Here is a 25700-nt window from a genome sequence, read left to right as displayed (position 1 = left end):
GCTGGGGGTTTTTAAATTTACCACTTTTTAACAATTCCATTTAGGAAAGTTCAGTTGAGCTGTTTGACTTGGACAGCTTTGCACCTTCTCATCTTTGTCCTTGTCATCTAGTCATCTATACCATTACCTCCTAAGCAGGGACATCATGGGTGCCATGAAGCATTCATGCATGATGGCATTTCTTTGCTTCTCATTTCTTCGTGTGTTTGACATTTCTCCTAGCTGCAAACTGGGCCAGCTACCTTTCCAAACTGGGCCAGTACCTTTCAGCTACTCCTGAAATCTAGCAGTAGCTGTGGGATAGATGTGGTTGCTCTTTCATCTTTTTGGATTACCCATTGCTTCTCTCAAAATCCTAGTACATGTTTTGTTTTTTATCCTATGTGCAGAAATCAGAAAAAAACAAATTCTACAAAGAATTTGAAAGATATTACTTCAGACCAGGTGTGGTGGCTCATGCCTGTTATCCCAGCACTTTGGGAGGCTGAGGCAGGTGGATCACTTGAGGTCAGGAGTTCAAAACCAGATGGGCCAACGTGGTGAAACCTCATCTCTACTTAAAAAGACAAAAATTACCTGGCATGGTACGGGCACCTGTAATTCCAGCTACTTGAGGCCGAGGAATGAGAATCACTTAATCTGGAGTGAGGTTGCTGTGAGGCAGGTTAGTGCCACTGCACTTCAACATGGGTGAGATGACCACTCCGTCTCCAAAAAAAAAAAAAAAGTTATTTCAATGACAACTCAGGAGATTTCATAGGTATCTGACCCACATCTGAGATGGGATTTGCATTGCATCTTACTATGATGAGAACAAATATTTAATATCTTAGAAGATTAAAAGCATACTGTGATAATATGGAAACTTGGTGGGGGAATTCAGTTTAGTGAGAATGTTTGCATTAGGTTCAAACCAGCCTCGGCCGGGCGCAGTGGCTCACGCCGTAATCCCAGCACTTTGGAGGGCCGGGCGGGCGGATCACACGTCAGGAGATCGAGACCATCCGGCTAACAACGGTTTAAAACCCCGTCTCTACTAAAAATACAAAAAATTAGCCGGCGTGGTGGCAGGCGCCTGTAATCCCATCTACTCGGAGGCTGAGGCAGGAGAAGGCGTGAACCCAGAGGGCGAGCTTGCAGTGAGCCGAGATCGCGCCACTGCACTCCAGTGTGGGTGACAGAGCGAGACTCCGTCTCAAAAAAAAAAACCAGCCTCAATGAAGCTGATGTGAGGGAAGGGAAGTGGACTCTGAGTAGAGCAGGGACAGAAGGAAGATGCTCCAGTGCAGATCAGGAAGGAGCAGGTGGTGAAATGTTACAAATCTAGAACTCAGAGAGCTGAAGTAATTACTTCCTTTTCAAGTTGTGAAACATGTTAACCTGTGGTAAAATACTTATAACATGATAATTACCATCTAACCGTGTTGAAGTATACAGTTCAGTTGTGTAAGTATATTCATGTCTTTTTTTTTTTTTTTTTTTTTTTGAGACGGAGTCTCACTCTGTCACCAGGCTGGAGTGCAGTGGTGCGATCTCGGCTCACTGCAACCTCTGCCTCCTGGGTTCAAGCAGTTTCTCCTGCCTCAGCCTCCCGAGTAGCTGGAACTACAGCGTGTGCCACCATGCTCAGCTGATTTTTGTATTTTAGTAGAGATGGAGTTTCACCATGTTGGCCAGGATGGTCTCCATCTCTTGACCTTGTGAGCCTCGGCCTCCCAAAGTGCTGGGATTACAGGCGTGAGCTACTGCCCCTGGCCTATTTTTTTTTCTTTGAGACAGAGTTTCAATCTTGTTGTCCAGGTTGGAGTGCAATGGCACAATCTCAGCTCACCACAACCTTTTCCTCCCGGGTTCAAGTGATTCTCCTGCCTCAGCCTCCTGACTAGCTGGGATTACAAGCATGCACCACCATGCCCGGCTAATTTTGTATTTTTAGCAGAGACAGGGTTTCTCCATGTTGGTGAGGCTAGTCTCGAACTCCCGACCTCAAGGTGATCTGCCCACCTCGGCCTCCCAAAATGCTGGGATTACAGGAGTGAGCCACTGCGCCAGGCCTCATGTCATTCGTGTGTGTGTGTGTGTGTGTGTGTGTGTGTGTGTGTGTGTGTATGACAGAGTCTCATTCTGTCGCTCAGGCTGGAGTGCAGTGGTGTGATCTCGGCTCACTGCAACCTCTGCCTCCCGGCTTCAAACGGTTCTCTGCCTCAGCCTCCTGAGGAGCTCGGATTACAGGTGCCCGCTGCCATGCCCGGCTAATTTTTGTATTTTTAGTAGAGACGGGATTTCACCATCTGGCCAGGCTGGTCTTGAACTCCTGACCCCGTGATCCACCCGCCTCGGCCTCCCAAAGTGCTGAGATTACAGGCATGAGCCACCACGCCCGGCCGTCATTCTTAAATTATTATTTCCTAGGTGTCTTTCCTCAAGACTGTCTTAAAGTCACGAAATGTACACGACAGATCCACGGATGTACAGCGGAGAGCCTGGAGGTCCAATAGCCGTAGCCAGGAAGGTAAGGCTCTGTTGCAGTCCCATAGTGTGGAAATGAGTTTGCCCTGGAAAGGGAAAGAACAGCTTCTTGCCCTCAGGTTTCTCACCTTCTCCTCTCCTCACCCTCACCAAGGGCCAAGGTCCACTTGTATGCACACAAAGAAAAGGGTTTCTTCCTTTCCAGGAATTAAAATTAGCATGGAAGACCTCTATACTTCATGGAGATATATGGAAGCCAAAGTTCCAGCTGAAGTCCATAAGGTGATGATGAAGGTCAACAGTCATTACAAAATCAATGGACAGAGGAAGACTGCCAAGGAAGAGTAAGATGTGCCTTGACACAAATACTGTTGTATGAACCATGTGCCAATCAAAGTAGACAACTGTAAAGTCCTTGAGAATATTTTCTACAACATTAGTGGCAAATTCAGTGGTTTCAAAATTGAATTTGTCCTTTCTGCTTGATTAGTTTAATCTGTATAATTTCTTTCCCTTCCTACATTCTTGTTTGTAATTTTTTCAGGGGAAGAGGAGGTGCTAGTACTGGCATTGGTTTTCCTTTCTCTCTCTCTCTTTTTTTTTTTTTTTCCTGAGACGGAGCTTTGCTCTTGTTGCCCAGGCTGTAGTGCAATGGCACAATCTCGGCTCACTGCCTTTTGGGTTCAAGCAATTCTCCTGCCTCAGCCTCCCAAGTAGCTGGGATTACAGGTGCCCACCACCACGCCCAGGTAATTTCTGTATTTTTACTAGAGATGGGGTTTCGCCATGTTGTCCAGGCTGGTCTCAAACTTCTGACCTCAGGTGATCCACCTGCCTCAGCCTCCCAAAGTGCTGGGATTAGACGCGTGAGCCACCACACCTAGCCTTTTTTTTTTTTTTTAAGTTTTGAGATGTCGCCCAGGCTGGAGTGCTATGGCACAATCTTGGCTCACTGCAACCTCTGCCTCCCAGGTTGAAGCAATTCTGCTCAGCCTCCCAAGTAGCTTGGATTACAGGTGTGTGCCACCACACTTGGCCAATTTTTTTTTTTTTTTTTGAGACAGAGTCTCACTCTGTCACCCAGGCTAGAGTGCAGTGGCGTGATCTTGGCTGACTGCAACCTTCACCTCCCAGGTTCAAGTGATTCTTATTCCTCAGCCTCTTTTGTTTTTTTTTTTTGAGACAGAGTCTCGCTGTTGCCCAGGCTGGAGTGCAGTGGCGCGATCTCGGCTCACTGCAGGCTCCACCCCCCGGGGTTCCCACCATTCTCCTGCCTCAGCCTCCGGAGTAGCTGGGACTACAGGCGCCCGCCACCTCGCCTGGCTAATTTTTTGTATTTTTAGTAGAGACAGGGTTTCACTGTGTTAGCCAGGATGGTCTCGATCTCCTGACCTCATGATCCACCCGCCTCAGCCTCCCAAAGTGCTGGGATTACAGGTGTGAGCCACCACACCCGGCCTTCCTCAGCCTCTTGAGTAGCTGGGACTACAGGCATATGCCACCATGCCCGGGTAATTTTTGTATTTTTAGTAGAGGCGGGGTTTCACCATATTGGCCAGGCTGGTCTACATCTCCTGACATCATGATCCACACTCCTCAGCCTCCCAATGTGCTGGGATTACAGGCATGAGCCACCGTGCCCAGTCCAATTTTTGTATTTTTAGTAGAGACGGGTTCACCATGTTGGCCAGGCTAGTCTTAAACTCCTGACCTCAGGTAATCCGCCTGCCTCAGCCTCCCAGCATGAGCCACTGCACCCAGCCTGGATTGTTGAATTCAATGCTTGGGTCACCTCCAGATTCATTTTCACAGTCTTTCACGTTTTGGTCATATTACATTGTATTTTGCTGCCATATGCCTGATCTTTTTTGTTAAATGTGAGATACTTGTTAAAAAATATTTAGCAATGAATTGAGGCCTAGTAGCATGTTATCTTGCTGCAGAAGAGATGGGAGTCTACTTCTGGGGGATGGTCAGCGGTCCTCCATACAGGCTGCAATTGAGGTCGTCAGTGCAGGCTCAGTCCCTACTAAGGCCAGGGTATTTCCTGTCCACCTCTATTCTGATGTGTGACTCTTCTGGGTCTCAACCAGGCCAGTGGACTTCAGTATGGGTCGCTTTCATTGGCAGACCCTCAATCCACTTGTTTTCCATCTAATCCCATGCATGTGTGCAAAAGCTGCTCTGCTTCTTTGCATCTCAGTAGTCCCTTCTGGAATTCAGCAATGAAACTCAGGGAAATGGGTTCCAAATGTGAGGCTGACTTTCGTCCTGGTTTTCCTTCTTCTCCATCTTGACGTCATGTCTGTTTACTGCCATGTTAGCAATTTGATGTATTCAATCATGGGTTTTATTCTGTTTGGTGTCCCCCATTGTTCTCATCAGAGATCAGAAGCTTCAGATGCACTTATGTCAACTCAAGAGTAGAATGCTTCCTTAGCTTCCCTCCAGAGTCAGGGTTTGTGTTTCTAGTTCCCAAGTGCACAGCAGGAGTAGTGATGTCCTCACTGGCTTCTCATTTGCATTAAACTGTGAGCTCCTTTAGCGTGGGGACAGGACCCTGCTCCCATTGCATTCTCAGCACCTCACCACACACTCCTTGTTTGAGGCCACCCCAGACATCATGTGCTGAAGGATGCCCTGTAGTCAGAAACAAGTTCATTAACTTTCTCTTTGAAGTGTTTTTGTCCCTGTTTCCTAGTGTTCTGGGAATTTTACACATCCTTCCTATAAAACCAAGTATCAGGTGAGATCCTTAGGATCAGGAGCATGAATCAAGTGGTGTGAGGGCAACACAGCAAACTTACCTTTTTAGGCCATTTCCTTTTTCTGCCCTCACTCTCTGTGAACTGAACCTTGTTAAAGTCAGTCAGCACCAGGCTGGATGGTTTGCAGTTGTCACCTATTTTCAGGACATAACACCCTGACTTAGGAGCCATTCCGATCATTTCTCATTCAATAGATGTGCCCAGCATTCAGACTGCCTTTTCTCTCAACCAGGATCTTTAAAGTCAATGACAAGAGTTCCAGTGCTGAATCATGGCAAAGTGCAGCAGTGAACTGCAGGGTTAATGACACCATATTCTGGAAGGATCTCTCTATGGCTGATGGTCTCCGTTCTGGCATCAGCCTGTGACTGAGAAACAGGTCTCCCACAGGAGGAGTCAGATGAGGAGCAATCCTCTGCTTCCAATGGAGTTAGTTGTGATGAGTTGGTGAGGTCTGGTTTTTCACACTGAACTAAAATGAGCTTTCGCTGTGTCAAGCACAAGACTGACCCCAGAGACACACATAGTGCACCTCATAGAAGCTTTTAATAGTCTTTATTTACTAAAGAATAGGACTAACTATAGAACTATGAAGATGAGCTGGAAATGACAGGTGACTTGCCAGCAGGCCAGAGTGTGATTTTTCTTTGTCCCTCAATGGGAGGTGTCAATTCTCCCTTCAGTTGTGAGAATCATTTGGTTCATTTACGGAAAGGTTACAGGGGGGATCTTTGAATCACAGCCTTCAGATGCCAGAAGGGCAGAGGGAATCCCACACGGGCTGGTGGATCATGTGTGTGCATTTCTCTCCCTTCTAATCTCAGGAAGCTAAGAATGAAAGAATGTGAGCAAGCAGAAAAGGAGAGGCAGCTATCAGAGGCAGAGGAAAATGGGAAATCAGTTATGAAAGAAATAGACACCGACATGTGAGTTCAGAAACTGAACCCCACCCTCTTGGGAAACCCCCATTGGAGACAGGGGGTTGTTTTCAACCTTTGTACAATGTTTAGACCCAGTAAATGCAGAAATAGAAACAAATGGTCAGAAGACATATTGAGAGAGAGAGAGAGAGAGTTCACAAAACAGAAAACAAAGTACCTTAAGATTTACCAGTGACCAAAAGATGTGAAGTAGCAAAACATCTCCTGACCCCATTGCCAGCTAGACTGTGTGGAAACTCAGTTCATACCAGCCATTCTAGGGAGGGGGTGAGTTGTTGTCATCCTCAGGAAAGTGTGTTGTTGTAGGATCAAACACATCCTTCAAAAGGACTATGCCTGTTTATAAGCCCAGCTGTTTCTGCCCTGTGAAACACGGCAAGGATATTAATACAAAGAGAATAGAGCTTTACGATAAAAGATGCTCAATGAAGGATGAATTAGGGATATACTGAGAATGGGGAAGGAAATTGTCAACTCGGAAGTCAGCAGGCAGTAAGCAAAAGAGGAGGAATCAATATAGCAACAGTTTGGATCAGACCGTACTGATTTTGGGTTTTGTTTTTGTTTTTTTTTCTGAGATGGAGTCTCGCTCTGTCACCCAGGCTAGAGTGCAATGACGTGATCTTGGCTCACTGCAAACTCCACCTCCCTGGTTCAAGTGATTCCCCTGCCTCAGCCTCCCAAGTAGCTGGGATTACAGGTGCCTGCCACCACGCCCAGCTAATTTTTTGTATTTTTAGTAGAGACAGGGTTTCACCGTATTAGCCAGGATGATCTCAATCTCCTGACCTCGTGATCCACCTGCCTCGGCCTCCCAAAGTGCTGGGATTACAGGCGTCAGTCACTATGACCGGCTCAGACTGTACTATTATAGCCATCTGAAATACGTTTTCTAGGTATAGATAGATTGTGTAAGGGTACAGTTGTGAGGATAACAGAAACATGGCAGATTATTTAAAATCACCCTGAAAGTGGTGCTTTATCTGATGAAAGTGATTGTAATCCATAGGAAATTGTTTCACGCTGCGGAAAGGTTGCGGCGGCAGGCAGAGGACTACTACAGACGCAAAGTAAGGAGCTTCCTCCCCGCAGTTGCAGGATTGTTCAGTGCTGATGCAGATGATGCCACGGCCCTTAGACTCTCTCAACATTCAATTTCTCATGTGTTGGCTTTTTCAGATCACCCCTTCTGCAAGAAAGCCTCATGCCAACTGGGTAAGTTTGTTTGTTTTCCTTGCTTTTGGACATAGTCTGCTAGGTCAGGACATGGATGTATTTTTCTCCGCATAGCTCTGTGCTCAAGCCTTGCAGAGGAAGATGGCAGAGAGGAAGGCTGCCTACAAGCAGCAAAGGTAGGTCATTGTGATGGACATTTTAAAGGATGTTTTTGTTTTAAGATAAAGCTTTGAGTGTCTAGTAAAGAACTTGGTGTTTTAATTCTTCAAGTCAATTCTTTCTATGTCTTCTAGGTGTGAAATGAGGGAAAAGCAGAGAGTGCCAGAGAGACACAGGAGTCAGGAGCCAGTCCAGGGACGACCAGGCCTGGAGAACCCTTTCTGGAGGGGTAGGAGCTCGCTGTGAAGGCAGCCGCTTAATTTCTGCTGCACAATCCACACACCCTGCTTCTCTTTTTGGGGATGAGGGCTCGGGTGGGGTAATGGTTATGTTTCCTGGAAACAATTCCAAGCACTTATAAAGAGAACAGTTGTCTCGCTGGGTAGCAGGACCCTATTTTTCTCAGGTGCCCTAGCTGAATGGCTCTTGGCTAGTCCCCTGTGAATGGTGGAGCTCAGGCCGCTCCACTGACTGTGGACATTGCCCCACCCTGATGTCTTGGTTACTTTTAACTGAGGAGATGAGCCTAGAAGGCAAATGGGCCAGCTCCCCTTTTCATCTTGACTCAGTGTGAAGGATTTATTTTTCTTTCATTTGAGAAAACAACAATAGCACTTTAGAATGGGAGCCACATGTGCTGATGAGAGCAGAGATTTTCTGGCCATGTCTTCATGGATCAATATTGTAGCATGAGATCTGCTTTAAGAAAAGAAGCATTTATTTACACTTTTTGGAACTTTCTTCATTATTTTTGTTTAAGTTGTTTATTGTCAACTATATAACTCCATTAGTAAGTTAAATTTCTATGTAATCTTACTCCTATAACATTTGAAGTGTAACCCTAAAACTTTCCAGTTAATTTCTGTAGCTCTTACCTTTTCACATGACTGTTCATCTCTTTATGTCCATTTCTGTTCATAAGTATTGATAATACCTGGCCAGGTATGAAAGTTAGATTAACTATGAATCCACAGAATTTTAAATGTCCCTATGGCTTGAAGAAGAGGAGCAGTGCTGTTCCTATCCAGGGTTTATTGATATTCTTCCAACCATGGCTGTTCCTATTTTAATTTTGAGTCTGTGCTCACATGATGAGTGATTTCCTCTGATATGTACTGATTTAGAGCTCATTTCCAGCTGGTAAGAGCCCGACCTGTTCACAGCCTGTTGAGAGTTAAGAATACCCCTGGACCAGGGCTCTGTGGTATCTTCCTCAAGGATGAGGGTCCAGAGGGCTCCAGGGTCCTCTGAGGCATGTGGTCAATAAACCCTGTGCCTCTGGTAAGGGACCTGTGTGGCACAGAGTGAGATGGCAGTGGAGGGTGTGGAGGGTTTCTTATTCTGCACAGAAGATGCAAGCCAGATTTACCCCATTCCCTTCTCTGGCTCTTAGCAGATTCAGGACCTCATTCGGTTCCCATGAGGAACAGCAGCTGCGTCCCAGCTGAAAACAGAGAGAAGACAAAGGTAAACGCTGGGGACATTTTCACTCTTCCTATATCGGGACACTTTGGTCTTTTCCGACAACACCCTCTCCTGGCCTGGCCTCTGCTCTGTGGGTTCTGTGGTGCCTTTTCTGTCTTGACTTCTTGAGAAGCAAAATCTTCCCCATGAGGCTTCAGGCTTCTCCATTCCCAGCTGATCATCATTGGTGGCACCTCCAGAATCCATAAAAGCTCAGGGGCTGAGGCTGAAGGGCTTTTACTGTTCTGTTTCCAGAAATAACACGAGGAGGCACCACTGACCTCCACTACTGTAAGTCTCATGGCGCAGTGAACTCTGACTGATCCACTTTACCCAAGATGTTGTGGGGTCTCATTTCCAAAATATGTGGGATTTTCTTTCTTTTGCTGTGATTTTGTTTGCATTCTGCTATAACGTAGGTGATTAACGTTTGAAATATCTGCTGTATTCCCGGAAGTGAAAATAGTGAAAATGCATTAATCTAACATTAATTTGTGCTTTGTGCAATTTTGAATGCTCTTTGACAAGGCCAATTCCATAGTTCATCACAGTCCCATCCCTGTTGGTGACCATGTTGTGCAAAAACACCTTCATCCCCACCCAGTGAGGCCCCTGATCTAATATTCTAAGTGTCAGAGTTTCCATATTTGTAATAGCAAATAGGCCCTGACTGTAAATTAGTGAAGAGTGAATGTAACTTATTACCCACAGGGACAATTCCAAATGAAGGCCTTAAATGATGCTCAGCTAAGCTGGTTCTTGTGTGGCCTCTGTACCTTCAAAAGCTGCCGAGTCCTATGATTACACATGATGGGACTTGTACACTTGAAGTGAAACACAGTTTTAAAACTTGCTTTGTTTAGAATTCCCACCTCATTTTTCCATGGACAAAAGTATTCTTTATGTCCTAGTGCACTTACAGTTTGGTATTACCTGGGAATGAAAAGAAATATTACAGCCATGCCTAACTGACTTCTTGAGGTAAGATTGTTCTGTCAGAAAACCCTCTCCCAGTTCCCCTGCAGCTCTTCAGGAATCCACATCTCTACAGAGCTCTTTGTTCTCATGTGTGGCACCTCCAGAGTGAAGAAGATCCTTTGTCAAGAAGGGAAACAGAGGGGAAATGAGACGGTCCTGCAGGCAGAGCTGGAACCAACTTCCACTCTGCCTCTTGCAAGCTGTGTGACCCTGGGCACAATTTCTCCTTCCTCTGGAAACCTCTGTTTTCTTAGATTTGGAGCAGGGTGGTCACACTGACCTTGCAGAGTTCTGAGAATCAGAGACAGAACATAAAAGGCCTGGAAAACATTCTCCAAAAAGAAGTTGCAACATATGTGGACAATGGGCTTTTCATGCCTCTCTTACTCTCTGTTGACCTGGTGCAGGAAACATGCTCTGGTGCTGGCTGTGAGGGAGGAATGAGGATAGACATAGACATTCCTGTGTCTCTAACATGCTTCTTTATTACTCTGTTATGACTCTGTCTTCCCTGGGGCAGGACCCCAGCCTGCCTACATTTGCAGACAGACACAGTGGCATGTAGAGACAACGGTGTGTCCCAATGATTTTACTCCCCAGCTGTCAGCAGTACTCAGTGGAAGGGTGATATTATGATACTGATACTGCTATTTTGAAACCTGGAGGATGGAAAGGTGCAAAAATCTATCACCAGCAACAGAAGGTGCAGCCTGTGTTGGTGGTGGTAATTTTGTCCTTCAAATGAATATGTGTGAAAACATTTCCCCCTTTGGCCCTACAGTTCCGAATGGCTGCAGTGGAGCATCATCATTCCTCAGGATTGCCCTACTGGCCCTACCTCACAGCTGAAACTTTAAGAAAAAGGAAGGGCCGCCAGGCACCTCCTCCAACTCAGTGTCATCTGGGAGGTCAACCACCTCCATCAGCTAAAGGTTGTCTGAGACCTCTGAATCTTTCTCGACTACAGTTTCGACTAGGACCTCAACCACATTCTACAACTGATGATTTTCTGAGAAGAGATAAACTTCAAGTCGAGTGTCCCCTGGGAGCGGAACCATTTCCTCCAGCTGACGATTTTCCGAGACTCAAGACACCTCCCGAGGGTCTTTTCGTACCTCTTCCACCTTCTCCACTTGATGATTCTCTTGGCCTCAAGACACCTCCCGAATGTCTTCTGGTACCTCTTCCACCTTCTCCAGTTGACAATTTTCTGACACCAGAGAAACCGCCCGTCGAGTGTCGCTGGGGACCTGTACCGTCTCCTCGAGGTGATAATGTTAGGAAACGCAAGACACCTCCCGACTCTTTTTTTGTACCTGTTCTACCTTCTCCACTTGATGATTCTCTTAGCCTCAAGACACCTCCGAGTGTCTTCTGGTACCTCTTCCACCTTCTCCAGTTGATGACTCTCTGAGCCTCAAGTCACCTCCCGAGTGTCTTCTGGCACCTTAAAGCACCGAGGTGCTTTAGTCAACTGAGTCTGCCCAAAACTAAAAAGCATCCATTCAAAAGTACCAACTCAGAAATTATAAAAATAGTAGACATCAATAAAATACATTCTACACAGAATATGCCAATCTTACGCTACTCTTTTTTGATAATAAAAAACGTACTTACTGAGCTAGGTGTGGTGGCTCACGCCTGTAATCCCAGCACTTTGGAAGGCCAATGAGAGTGGATCAGTTGAGGCCAGGAGTTTGAGACCAGCCTGGCCAACATGGCGAAACACCGTCTCTATTAAAATACAAAAATGAGCCGGGCATGGTGGCATGCACCTGTAATCCCAGGTAGTCCGAACGATGAGGCAGGATAATTGTTTGAACCCAGGAGGAGGTTGCAGTGATCCGAAATCATGCCACTGCACTCCAGCCTGGGTGACAGAGTGAGTCTCTGTCTCAAAAAAAAAAAAAAAAAGAAAAAGAAAAGAAAAAAAGTGGGTTGCAGTGGCTCATGCCTGTAATCCCAGCACTTTGGGAGGCCGAGCCGGGTGGATTACGAGGTCAGGAGATCGAGACCATCCTGGCCAACATGGTGAAACCTCCCCTCTACTAAAAATGCAAAAATTAGGCCGGGCGCGGTGGCTCACTCCTGTAATCCCAGCACTTTGGGAGGCCGAGGTGGGCGGATCACGAGGTCAGAAGATCGAGACCATCCTGGCTAACACAGTGAAACCCCATCTCTACTAAAAATACAAAAAATTAGCCGGGTGTGGTGGCAGGTGCCTGTAGTCCCAGCTACTCGGGAGGCTGAGGCAGGAGAATGGAGTGAACCTGGGAGGCGGAGCTTGCAGTGAGCCGAGATCCCACCACTGCACTCCAGCCTGGGCGACAGAGCCAGACTCCGTCTCAAAAAAACAAAAAAACAACAACAAAAAAACCGTATTTACTAAATTTTAGTATCAAAATAACAAATTATGTGTGTTTTGGGGAAAGAAACCTGGTTATTAAATCTTCATTTCGATTCAGTTCTATGTAAATTAAAATTCACTCTAAGAATTATTTTTTGGTATAAAACCTCATGTGCCCAAATGTGTTCAGGAGATAACTTGAGATTTTAGAATGGAAATATAAACAATCAAAACCAAGTTTCCTGAAACTTGCATTAAAATATTAGAAATATTAATAAGTCTAAAATGCCATTTTGCCACTGTTATTCATATTAACCAAAATATTAGAGAAGTAATATTTCAGACTAGATCAGGAAAAAATGTCTGAACACAATTCAAAAATAATCATTGATAATTTTTTAAAAAGTGGGTCTATAAATCGTAGTAATTCCTCAAAATGAAGTGCATAATTGGCACATCAAATATTTTGTCTGCAGGCAATTCTGTGCATTTTAGGTCAAAAATGTGGTCCCTTTAAGAGAGTCCTTGACTTCTCATTTTTCCGGGGACCCTTCTATGGCACTGGACCCCTTCGTATATAAAATGGTGAAAGCTGACTTGAATGTGCCATCACCACTCTGCTGGGAAAAACAGATGAAGGTGGCCCAGAGAAAACCACAGACTCCAGTGTTAAGCTGTTGTCCATTGAACAGGAACAAGGCTGAAGTTGGTCAGCTGGAACAGAGAGACAGAGTCCATTAGAGCCACATGGAAACCAAAGCCCTGAGTTCATATTACTGAGTAGGCGGAACTCACTTGTACAAAGGGCCAATACATCAGTCTGCTCTGGAATTTAAAAAAAAAAAAAAAAAAAAAGCAACAACTTAATTAGAATGCCTTTTATTTTTTCTTTATTTATTTTGTTTTTTATTTTTTGAGACAGGGTCTCACTCTGTTGCCCAGACTAGAGTGCAGTGGTACAATCTTAGCTCACTGCAACCTCTGCCTCCTGGGTTCAAGCAATTGTCGTGCCTCTGCCTCCTGAGTATCTGCGATGACAAACGCACACTACCTCACCTGGCTAAATTTTGTATTTTTAGTAGAGACGGGTTTTCACCATGTTGGCCAGGCTGGTCTCAAACTCCCGACCTCAGATGATTCGCCCACCTCGGCATCCCAAAGTGCTGGGATTACAGGTGTGAGCCACTACACCTGACCTAGAATACCTTTTAGCCACACAAAACAATTGCACAGTTCATTCCATAAAAGAATAAGAAATACTAGGCCAACAAGATGCCAAGGTAGTATTATATTTCAGACTAAGCTGATTAAATTAGACTACTAAGGCCACTAGAGTGAGGGGTTGGGGAGTTGTGGGGAAAAAAGCTATTAGGTAGAAGACATTTCTATTAATTATATATTTAACGTCAGAATGAAAAGTCTACTAGAATCAGTACCGATTCTGGAAGACAGCCGCTTTGGAAATGATAACATGTATTTATGCATTGCAATTTCCTGGTTACCATGAACAAATGATGCAGGAATGTATTTGTAAATACAGAATCATCAACGAATTCTCTTTTTTTAAATTAATTATTATTTCTTTTTCTGAGACATGGTATCTCTATGTTGCACAGGCTGGTCATGAACTCCTAGGAAAAGCAACAGTCGCACCGCAGCCTCCCAAAGTGCTGGGGTTACAGGCATGAGCCACCTCACCCTGCTGAATTATTTTATTTATTTATTTTGTTTGAGATGGAGTCTCATTCTGTCACCTTAGGCTGGAGTGCAGTGGCAAGATCTCGGCTCACTGCAACCTCTGCCTCCTAGGTTCAAGCGATTCTCCTGCCTCAGCCTCCTGAGTAGCTGGGATCACAGGCGCCTGCCACCACACTTGGCTAATTTTTGTATTTTTAGTAGAGACAGGGTTTCACCATGTTGGCCAGGCTGGTCTTGAAGTCCTGACCTCAGGTGATCTGCCTCCCTCGGCCTTCCAAAGTGGTGGGATTACAGGTGTGAGCCACTGTGCCCAGCCTTGAATTGTTAAAACTATATACCAAACCATTGTTTATGGAATGATTTTCAATAATATATTCAAACTATGTGATGCTATAGAACAAGTTTAGCCGAAATTTTCATATATTACAAAATATCTTAGACATTTTAACAAGCTTTATCCTATACAGTCCGATAAAAAAGTCACCATTATGAATTTTTTTTTAAAAAAGTCTTGGTATGTAAATTATATCTCAAAAAAAAGCTAGAGGTTTTTAAAATAGTTCTTAAAAGTGGTACTACAGACTTATTTTCTTCTTTTTACTAATTTGTATTTTCTGAAGTTTCTAAAATGAACAATTGCAATAAAAGCTTTATATTTATGTTTATATTTAAAAGTAGATATTATATACGATGTGTATGTATATGTATATATATATGTATATATATAGTTTTGTTTTGTTTTTGAGGCGGAACTTCGCTCTTGTTGCCCAGGCTGGAGTGCAATGGTGTGATCTCGGCTCACTGCAACCTCCACCTCCCAGGTTCAAGCGATTTTCCTGCCTCAGCCTCCGAGCAGCTGGGATTACAGGTGCACAGGACCACGCCCGGCTAATTTTTTGTATTTTTAGTATAGACTGGGTTTCGCGATATTGGCCAGGCTGGCCTCGAACTCCTGACCTCAGGTGATCTGCCCGCCTCGGCCTCCCAACATGCTGGGATTACAGGTGTGAGCCACAACGCCTGGCCATAAAGTATATTTTATATATAGGTATTTTTTTGAGACAGAATTTTGCTCTTGTGCATTTCAAATTCCCGAGCTCAGGTGATCCACCCACCTCGGCCTCCCAAAGTGCTGGGATTACAGGTTTGAGACACTGAGACTGGCCCTTAATTTTTAAATATACTTTAAATATAAAATATACCCCTGTAATCCCAGCACTTTGGGAGGCCAAGGCGGCCGGATCACCTGAAGTCGGGACTTTGAGACCAGCCTGACCAACATTGACAAGCCCTGTCCCTAATAAAAATACAAAAATTAGGCCAGGCGCGGTGGCTCACGCTTGTAATCCCAGCACTCTGGGAGGCCGAGGCGGGCGGATCACGAGGTCAGGAGATTGAGACCACAGTGAAACCCCGTCTCTACTAAAAACACAAAAAATTAGCTGGGTGCGGTGGCGGGCGCCTGTAGTCCCAGCTACTCGGAGAGGCTGAGGCAGGAGAATGGCGTGAACCCGGGAGGCGGAGCTTGCAGTGAGCCGAGATTGCGCCACTGCACTCCAGCCTGGGCGACAGAGCGAGACTCCATCTCAAAAAAAAAACAAAACAAAAATTAGCAGGGCATGATGGCAGGAATCTGTAATCCCAGCTACTCAAGAGGCTGAAGCAGGAGAATCACTTGAACCCGGGAGGCGGAGGATGCAGTGAGCTGAGACTGCACCATTGCACCCCAGCCTGGGCAACAGAACGAGACTCTGTCCCCCAAAAAAAATAATAATTTAAAACTTTAGCAAAAATAATCAGAAGACTAAACTCATCCAAACATGGCTTTCCTTCTTTCTTTTTTTTTTTTTTTTTCTTAATAGAGACGAGGGCTAAAGCCGGGCGCGGTGGCTCAAGCCTGTAATCCCAGCACTTTGGGAGGCTGAGGTGGGCGGATCACGAGGTCAGGAGATCGAGACCATCCTGGCTAACACGGTGAAACCCCGTCTCTACTAAAAACACAAAAAATTAGCCGGGCGTGTTGGCGGGCGCCTGTATTCCCAGCTACTCGGGAGGCTGAGGCAGGAGAATGGCGTGAACCCAGGAGGTGGAAGTTGCGGTGAGCCGAGATCGCGCCACTGCACTCCAGCCTGGGGGACAGAGAGAGACTCCGTCTCAAAAAAAAAAAAAAAAAAAAATAGAGACGAGGGCTCACTATGTGGGCCAGGTTGGTCTTGAACTCCTGGCCCCAAGTAATCCTCCTGCCTCCGCCTCCCAAAGGGTTAGGATTACAGGAGCCACTGTGCCTGGCCATGGCTTTATTTCTTATGGCTGTGTTTTTTTCTTGTCAGAATGTAGTATCATGTAGTAGTATATTTTGTTCTCAAACCATTCCCCACAAAAAGGAATCAGGACACCTCAGAGAATTGGCTGATTCTAGGGCCAGGGCAGGGCAGGTGCAAGGTACAAGATGGTCCTGGAACACACTGTCATGCCAGAAAGGAAGTGGCTTACGAAAGAAGAAAAGGAGAAAGAAGATGGGTGATGTCACAGGACACAGGAACCAGCTTGGAGGGACTGCCACTGGCCAAATCTGGGACATGTGAGCACTAAAAATGATTAAACCCTGCCATGAACTCTCCTCTGTGCTTTGGCAATCTCCCTCTGAATAGGCCAAAGGCATCTGGCATTCAACATTTCCCAAACTGAACTCACCTCATTTTTTTTTTTAGATGGAGTCTTGCTCTGTCACCCCGGCTGGAGTGCAGTGGTGCAATCTCGGCTCACTACAATCTCTGCCTCCCAGGTTCAAGTCATTCTCCTGCCTCAGCCTCCTGAGTAGCTGGGATTACAGGCGTGCGCCACTATGCCTAGCTAATTTTTTGTATTTTTAGTAGAGACAGGGTTTCACTATTTTGGTCAGGCTGGTCTCGAACTCCTGACCTCAAGTGATCTGCTCACCTCAGCCTCCCAAAGTGATGAGATTACAGGCATGAGCCACCATGCCAGGCCAGTTTTATTTTTTTAAATACAGACGGGGTCTTGCTATGTTGCCCAAGCTGGTCTCGAACTCCTAACCTCAAGGGATCCTCTCGCCTCAGCCCCACAAAGTGTTAGGATTACAGGTGTGAGCCACCACACCCGACGTGCTTCCTTATTTCTTATGTGAACTTGGTTACAATAACCCCCCACTTTGGTTTCCTCTGCTGCCATTACCTAACCGTGAAGTTCAAGATCCTCAGCTCCGGGTGTTCAACAGTCTCCAGGATCCAAACTCATTCCACGTTGCTCAACAAATACTCTGTGAACACCAAACTGCCTGTGGTTTCTCCTCTCCTGGCATACCATGGTGCTTTACACATTGTCAACTCTACTCAGCTCTTCTGCCCCTGGAATGACCTGTCCCTCAGTATGTGCCTAACTCCAGATCTTGTTTTTTATTTTTATTTTTTTATTTTGAGACAGGGTCTAGCTGTGTTATGCAGGCTGGAGTGCAGTGGCACAATCATAGCTAACTGCAGTCTCGACCTCCTGGGCTCAGGAGATCCTCCCACCTCAGCCTCCTGAGTAGGTGGGACTACAGGTGCGAGTCACCACGCCCAGCTCATTTTTGTATTTGTGGAGATGAGGTTTCATCATCATATTGCCCAGGCTGGTCTCAAATTCCTGAGCTCAAGCAGTCCACCCACCTTGGCCTCCCAAAGTGCTGGCATTACAGGCATGAGCCACTGTGCCTGGCCCCAGCAAGACTTCCTTGATCCCCACTCCCACACCCCCTCGCTGTGCTAAGTACCCATGGGCTCTGAGAGCATTTCTCGTCGAACTCTAGTTAACGACTTGTCTATTTATCTATCTATCCCGCTAGACTCTAAGTCCCTTTAGGACAGAATCTCTGTTTTATATGTTTTTTGGGTATCTTCCACTAACACCTAGGACAGCACTTGGAAGACAGTTTCTTATCTTTTTTTTTTTTTGAGACGAAGTCTCCCTCTGTCTCCAGGCTGGAGTGCAGTGGCACAATCTCGGCTCACTGCAGTGGCACGATCTCGGCTCACTGCAGCCTCCGCTTCTCGGGTTCCAGCAATTCCCCTGCCTCAGCCTCCTGAGTAGCTAGGATTACAGGCACCCACCACCCTGCCCGGCTAATTTTTGTATTTTTAGTAGAGACAGGGTTTCACCAAGTTTGCCAAGATGGTCTCAATCTCTTGACCTAGTGATCCACGTGCCTTGGCCTGCCAATGTGCTGGGATTACAGGTGTGAGTCACCGTGCCCAGTCGACAATTTCTTATTACACAGGAAATCTTCCCAAGAAATCTCCACATGGGCTGGGCTTTAGACTGCTAGTATACCCTCTTTCTTTTCCTGAGGGTAGATGAGACTCAATCACTGTAACCACTGTTTTTTTAAAACAGTATGTAAATATTCCTGTGGTTTTGTTCATTTACAAATCCCTGCCTGAAGCTTCTTTCTTTCCCAATTCTACTTCCTGCTCTTTTTTTTTTTTTTTTTTTGAACCAGGGTCTCACTCTGTAACTCAGGCTGGTGTGCAGCGGTGCAATCACAGCTCACTGCAGCCTCTACCTCCCAGGCTTGCAATCCTCCCATCTCAGCTTCCTGAGCAGCTGGGACCACAGATGCTTCCCAGTATGCCCATCTAATGTATTTTATTTTTGTAGAGATGGGGTCTCACTGTGTTGCGCAGGCTGGTCTCAAACTGCTGAGCTTTAGAGATCCTCCTGCCTCAGCCTCCCAAAATGCTGGGATTACAAGTGTGAGCCGGCTACTTCTTGCTCTTTTTTTTTTTTTTTTTTTTTTTTTTTTTTGTGACACAGTCTCACTCTGTCGCCCAGGCTGGCGTGCAGTGGCATGATCTGGGCTTAGTGCAGCCTCCGCCTCCCGGGTTCAAGTGATTCTCCTGCCTCAGACTCCCAAGTAGCTGGGACTACAAGATCGTACCACCATGCCCTGCTAATTTTTTTTTATTTTTAGTGGAGACAGGGTTTCACTATGTTAGCCAGGATGGTCTCCATCTCCTGACCTTGTGATCCACCCGCCTCCACCTCCCAGAGTGTTGGGATTACAGGTGTGAGCCACCGCCCCTGGCCCTTGCTCTTTAAAAAAAAAAAAAAGTTAGATGTACATATCTCCATAGACTTTACAACATAATGGAAAAACTTATTCCTTTTTCCAAAGTAAAACAGAAGAAGTGGCTGGGCATGGTGGTTCACACCTGTAATCCCAGAACTTTGGGAGGCTGAGACAAGCGGATCACCTGAGGTCAGGAGTTCAGAACCAACCTGGCCAACATCGTGAAACTGCATCTCTACTGAAAAATACAAAAAATTAGCTGGATGTGGTGGTGCAAGACTGTAATTCCAGCTACTTAGGAGGCTGAGGCAGGAGAATTACTTGAACCTGGGAGGCAGAGGTTGCAGAGAGCCGAGATGGTGCCACTGCACTCCAGCCTGGGCGACAGAGTGAGACTCCGTCTCAAAAAAAAAAAAAAAAAATTAAAAACGCAAACAAGCAAATAAAAAAACCCAAAAAACAAAAAAACAGAAGAAAATCACATTTGGTTGTCACCATGGGGTCCTCAATTTCTGCCCTAAGAGAAATCACAAGAGTTCTGAACACATTTCTTGTAGTTACTGTTCCTGAGTATAGAAGCTCAGGGGAAGCCTCTGACTTCAAACCTCTCCATCCTCTGCCTTTAGCCATCAAGTAATGCTGCCTCAGGGGTTTGGTACCATCCAACAGATGATGCTAGAAGCTGTGGAGGTAATAGCTGGGTGTGGCTCAACACTGCTTTTGATAGGGAATGAAGAACATGTGACGCCCTAGGCCGGTCTGTGAACATTCTGTAATCCCAAAGATTTACCTCCTTGCGATGAATGCAATCAAACATGCTCTAGGGCAGAGATGAAAACCATCCCTGATTTTGCCAGGCCTAAAGCACATTGTTCAATAAATATTAACTGAATCAATGAATAAATATGTATTGGACTGGATTGTATGTATTTGTGCTGAGCAAACAGTAAAACGGCTGATTTGCTTCAAACCTTGGAATAACCCTAGGAAATCTTCTCCTTCGCTATCAACACCTTTGTGATGTTAAAGTTCTTTTCACCAGGACTCTGCAGGATGCTCAACTGAAAACATTGGCTCTGAAAGTGGGAATGATTCCATTAAACCACTCACAGTCTACGATCCCTATTTTGCAAATTGAATCCCAAATTTACAAAATAAATTGTTGTCCCTTTGGCTGCAAAATTTACAAAATAAATTGTGATCATTAATAAGAGTTAATATAATAAAGTCAGAAATCATTGAGAACATGGACTAAAACTCAGAGATCTTTTCTTTTCTTTTTTTTTTGAGACAGAGTCTCGCTCTGTCACCCAGGCTGGAGTGCAGTGGCGCGATCTCGGCTCACTGCAAGCTCCGCCTCCTGGGTTCACGCCATTCTCCTGCCTCAGCCTCTCCGAGTAGCTGGGACTACAGGCGCCCGCCACCACGCCCGGCTAATTTTTTGTATTTTTAGTAGAGACGGGGTTTCACCTGTTAGCCAGGATGGTCTCAATCTCCTGACCTCGTGATCCGCCCGCCTCGGCCTCCCAAAGTGCTGGGATTACAAGCGTGAGCCACCGCGCCCGGCCCTCAGAGATCTTTTCTTTTTTTTTTTTCTTTTGAGATGGAGTCTTGCTCTGTTGCCCAGGCTGGAGTGCAGTGGTGTAATCTCGGTTCACTGCAACCTGTCTCCAGGTTCAAGTGATTCTCCTGCCTCAGCCTACTGAGTACCTGGGATTACAGACATGCACCACCGTGCCCAGCTAATTTTTGTATTTTTAGTAGAGACAGCGTTTCACCATATTGGCCAGGCTGGTTTCAAACTCCTGACATCAAGTGATCCGCCTGCCTCAGCCTCCCAAGTGTTGGGATTACAGGTGTAGGCCACCGTGCCCCGCCCAGAGAAAGTATTTCTTTCCATTTCATGAGAAGTATAGACACTCTTAAAGGCTCTCCTCATACATCTATCAAAATAACTTTAAAATTTCTCTGTCAAAATATTGGACCCTTCTGCCAACCAAACTGGAGCTCTAATTTAGGAATAGTTTAATAAAAATGTACTTAATGTTGAGGTGGAGAATCACTGGAGCACAGGAGTTCGAGGCCAGCCTGGGCTACATAGTGAGACTCTGTCTCTACCAAAAATTTACAAATAATTAGCTGGGTGTGGTGGCACATGCTGTAGTCTCAGCTACTCAGGAGGCTGAGGTGGAGGATCGCTTGAGCTCAGGAGGTCCAGGCTGCAGTGAGCCATGATCATGCCACTGCATTCCAGCCTGGGTGACAGAATGAGAGCTTGTCTCAAAAAAATTTTTTTAAATTAAAAAAAAAATAATATATCCAATAATATATTATAAATAAAAAAAATTATAATATATATCCATATATATACAACACACACACAAAGAATCCTGATAGATTATACAAATGTATCAAATCACATGTATTCTAAAATACATACATATATGTGTCAATTAAAACATTTTTAATCTTTATAAATATGTACACAAAAAGTATATATTTTTGTGGATCTATGTACATATATATACATATCTATATATACATGTATGTATATACACACATATATACACAAAAAGTTACTGATTGTATATGTATATAGTATTGTATATTGTATGTGTGTGTGTGTGTGTGTATATATATATATACACACACACACACACAAAGATACTGATTACATTTTCAAACGCCTGTCTTACCATATAGGTGTTCCAGAATTTCTGTTTCAGGCCCAAAAATATGTCATCCTTTCCCTGGAGAATGCTCATACCTATTTGCAAAAACACCAAAAGAATTTTAAAAGACTCAGTAGAGTACCGTATAACAGTTCATGTTTAAGTTTCCCATTCCAAAATGCAAAGTAACCATCGCTATCATCCATCAATATGACCCTCTGACCCAACAGTGAAAAGAGAACATAGACAGGCGCTGTGGCTCAAGCCTGTAATCTCAGCACTTTGGGAGGCCGAGGCAGGCAGATTGCTTGAGTCCAGGAGTTAAGAGACCAGCCTGGGCAAAGGGCAAAACCTCATCTCTACAAAAAATACAAAAATTAGCCAGGTGTGGTGGCGTGGCTGTAGTCATAGCTACTCAGGAGGCTGAGGTGGAAGGATTGCTTGAGCCTAGGAGGTGGAGGCTGCAGTGAGCTGTGATCATGCCACTGCACTCCAGACTGGACAACACAGCAAGACCCTGTCTCAAAAATAAAATAAAATAAAACATAGTCTCCACTCTAAAACTAGAAAATTTTAAAGGAATGATAAATGTGAAGTGAGAATAGAGTATAAAAGTTATAGCAGAACAATTATTTTTTCAAAAACTGTAACAATTCACAAAAACAATCAAGTTACAATAGTGGGTCTACTGGTTACTTTTCTCTACCTTCCAAACATTGTGTGAAAAGTTGAACATTTGGACATTTTGAAATTTTAATTTCTTTTAAAAAAAGCTAGTGGGCTGGGCACGGTGGCTCATGCCTGTAATCCCAGCACTTTGGGAGGCTGATCTGGTGGATCACCTGAGGTTGGGTGTTCGAAACCAGCCTGACCAACACGGAGAAACTCCATCTCTACTAAAAATACCAAATTAGCTGGGCATGGTGGCGCATGCCTGTAATCCCAGCTTCTCCAGAAGCTGAGGCAGAAGGATCGCTTGAACCCAGGAAGTAGAGGTTGCAGTGAGCTGAGATCGGGCCAATGCACACTCCAGCCAGGAAAAGCGAGACTCTGTCTCCAAAAAAAAAAAAAAGAAAAGAAAAAGAGAACAATTTCACTAATTTCACTAGTTGTTTCCTCATTTGTAATATAAGAGTAATAAGAACAATCTCAGGTGCGAGGGCCCACGTCTGTAATCTCAGCACTTTGGGAGGCTGATATGGGCAGATCACTTGAGTTCAGGAGTTCGAGACCAGCCTGGCAAACATGGCGAAACCTTGTCTCCATTAAAAATGCAAAAATTAGCCGGGCATGGTGGTGTGCATCTGTAATGCCAGCTACTTGGTAGGCTGAGGCAGGAGAATCGCTTGAACCTGGAGATGGAGGTTTCAGTGAGCTGAGATCAGGCCACTGCACACTCCAGGCTGGGCAATAAAGCAAGACTCTGTCTCAAAAAAAAAACAAAACAAAAAAGAAGAAAAGAAAAAGAACAATCTCACTAGTTGTTTGAGGATTAAATAGCATTCTGGTCCCCTACCCCTTCGCCGGTGTACAAGGCTTCTGTAACAGGTGCTAGGAAGCTGTTTGCAAATCTAGTCTGGAAATCACGTGCCGGACCAGGCACAGACCTTCTGAGAAAACAGGAGGCCCTAGCTCTCAGGCTGTCTGTTCTCCCGACCCACTGACCCCATCAGCCATGTAGCTGGCCGCAATGGCAACAGGCAACCAGGTGGTTTGTGTTTCTGGTGGGGTCTATGGGGAAAGGAAGTGAATCCAACTCTTAAAAATAAGGCGCAGGGGGCAGGGTAGGTTTCTTCAAGTTGGTGGCTTGTCTGACCTCAACCTGGTTTAGAAAGCACCAACAGCCCTTAGGAGAAGTTCCCTCCCATTTGAGGGGAAATCTGTGATCCCCAATCCCAAGGTCAGGCTTAAGACCCATGGAGATTTTCTCCCGTTACCCACCCCATCCCTTTCAAGGCTATAGAAATTGCAGTGATGATAGAGGCCACAGGGCCCCTTCTGTGAGCAGACGGAGGATCTCCAAAGATTACAAGAATTAAAACAACTTGAGCAATCAGCCTGTTTTACAGCCTCCTGATCTCAATCTGTTCTTCCCCAACCCTGGGTGGAATGAGATCACCCTGTTTGTTTAAATCAGCTCCTAAGTGACCCCAGGTTACTTATAGATGAACCCAAGTTAACTCTCCTCATTACCATGCTAAAGTCTTCACCTCGGGAGAAGCTATAGCTTCATGACTATAACCTATGTAACCTATGCAACCTATGTGCTAGCATCATGACTCACTGGGATCCCTACTCTACATGCAATCATGCACCCTCTCCTTTCTCCATCACCCCATAAAACCCTCCTGTCTCTTTCTCTGGCGGACACACTACTTGGGAGAATATGCCCAATGTCTTCCTTACTTGTGCCAAGTAAAACCCCCATTGATCAAAACCTGCCTCTTGGTGGAGTCATTTGTGACTCGTTAGGGGAATGAACCCCGGTATTTTTCAGGTAACATTTCCATTGTTCTTATTGTAGGCAGTAGAGAAGGTTTCCACAGTCAAGCCCCTGTCCCCCACACCCCAGGCCCGGGTCGGATTTTCTAAGGAGAGGGTTCCCGGAACCCTCACAGGTATATAGTCCTCCATGGCAAGGATCCAAGGTCCCTTGATGTTTCCCCGTGGGACCCCAGGGGAAAATCTTGCTACCAAAGCAGAACTAGGCCCCTGGGCATGAATTTGCTGAAGATCCAGGCCCAACCTCAGATTCCATCTGTTGTGCCCCCCAGGGTCACGGGTCCCCTTGCATTTTGTTCCTGTGTCGCCCCGGGGCCCCAGGCGTGGATTTTCTGAACAGCAGGTCGGTTCCTTCCCTGCCCCACGACTGGTTCACGGTCATTGCAGCTGCTATGGCCTTGAACTGGAATCTCCTTTATTTTCCCGTGGGCCTTTTTCAGGGGGCAAAGACCTCCGCAGCCCTGCCTACTCCACCCTTGGCCTACACCCAACCCCAGAGTCTGAGCCCCGACCCTAGTCCTCTAAATTCCTGACCTGGTGGACCTCTGGCTCCCCAATTTCTCGGCTCCCCAGCCAGTGCCTCCCGCAACTTCTCGCAATCAAACACCCCAGCCTCCAGCCTTTGCCCTGGCCCTCCAGGCCTCTGAAGCAGCCCAGGTCTCAGAGCCCCGGCTCCTGCCCGGGTCCCCAGGCTCCTGCAGCGCCCTCCCTCCAGCCGCTTGATCCCCGAGTCCCTGCCTCCAGTCCCTCAATACCAAGTCCCACCCCCCAGGTCCCCTCCCGGCCCCTCACCGACATAGAAGGCCGAGACCGCGATGGGCGCACCGACCACCTGGTCGCACAGCAACTTGGCCTGCACGGCGCGCGGCGCGGCCCGGGAGCGCGCGCTCCGGCAGGCCCAGCCACACATAGTTGAAGTTGGCGTGGAAGGTCACCACCAACGTGGCCAAGCGCCGCGTCTGGCGCCAGTCGGCCTCGCCGCTCTGCAGCCGCTGCTGCAGCGCGTCGCCGGCCGAGAGGAGCGAGCCGTAGAGCAGCACGTTGGTGGGCCACGGGTGGAGCCAGGCCGCGCGCGGCAACGCCGGCCACCAGCCCGCCATGTCCGTGCTGTGGGCGCCAGTGATGAGGAGCCGGCGTGCTAGGCGGCTTCCTGCATCAAGTCGGGGCCTCCGGGGCCTCCAGCAGCCCCTCAGTCGCCGCCGCCTGCACCTGCCCCCTCCAGACGCTCCTGGGGCGATTGGGCGCCCCGCTCACACCCCGCTCCCGCCGTCCAATCCGCAGGCCACGGGCCGTCGTAAGAGCTGAACGTTTGAAAGGTGCCCGGCCCACCCCCATGCATGGGTCCATTCCCACAAAATACCCAGAACAGGCAAAGCCACAGAAGCAGTAGGTATGGGGTTATTTATTTATATTTATTTTTATTAATTAATTAGATTTTTTTAGACGGAGTCTCGCTCT

The 25700-nt window shown here is 46.2% G+C and overlaps 1 protein-coding gene and 1 pseudogene across 1 annotated transcript; one reads left to right on the top strand and one right to left on the bottom strand.

Moving 5' to 3' along the window:
- Positions 1-2412: 2412 nt before the first annotated feature.
- LOC115833730 (nuclear pore complex-interacting protein family member B3-like) lies at positions 2413-11369 on the top strand (the record flags this gene model as incomplete). The annotated part of the gene is made up of 5 exons (XM_030808574.1): positions 2413-2512; positions 2624-2813; positions 7188-7248; positions 7358-7393; positions 10737-11369. Coding segments are annotated over 5 exons (1020 nt in total), but the record flags the coding sequence as incomplete, so codon positions are not given.
- Positions 11370-12426: 1057 nt separating this feature from the next.
- Positions 12427-25342, bottom strand: LOC115833729 (annotated as a pseudogene).
- Positions 25343-25700: the final 358 nt, after the last annotated feature.

The sequence above is a fragment of the Nomascus leucogenys genome, unplaced genomic scaffold (assembly GCF_006542625.1).
Source record: "Nomascus leucogenys isolate Asia unplaced genomic scaffold, Asia_NLE_v1 001667F_28556_qpd_obj, whole genome shotgun sequence".
Lineage (NCBI taxonomy): Eukaryota > Metazoa > Chordata > Mammalia > Primates > Hylobatidae > Nomascus > Nomascus leucogenys.
The sequence above is the reverse complement of the archived record's forward strand: the minus strand, read 5'-3'. Positions and strand labels throughout refer to the sequence as shown.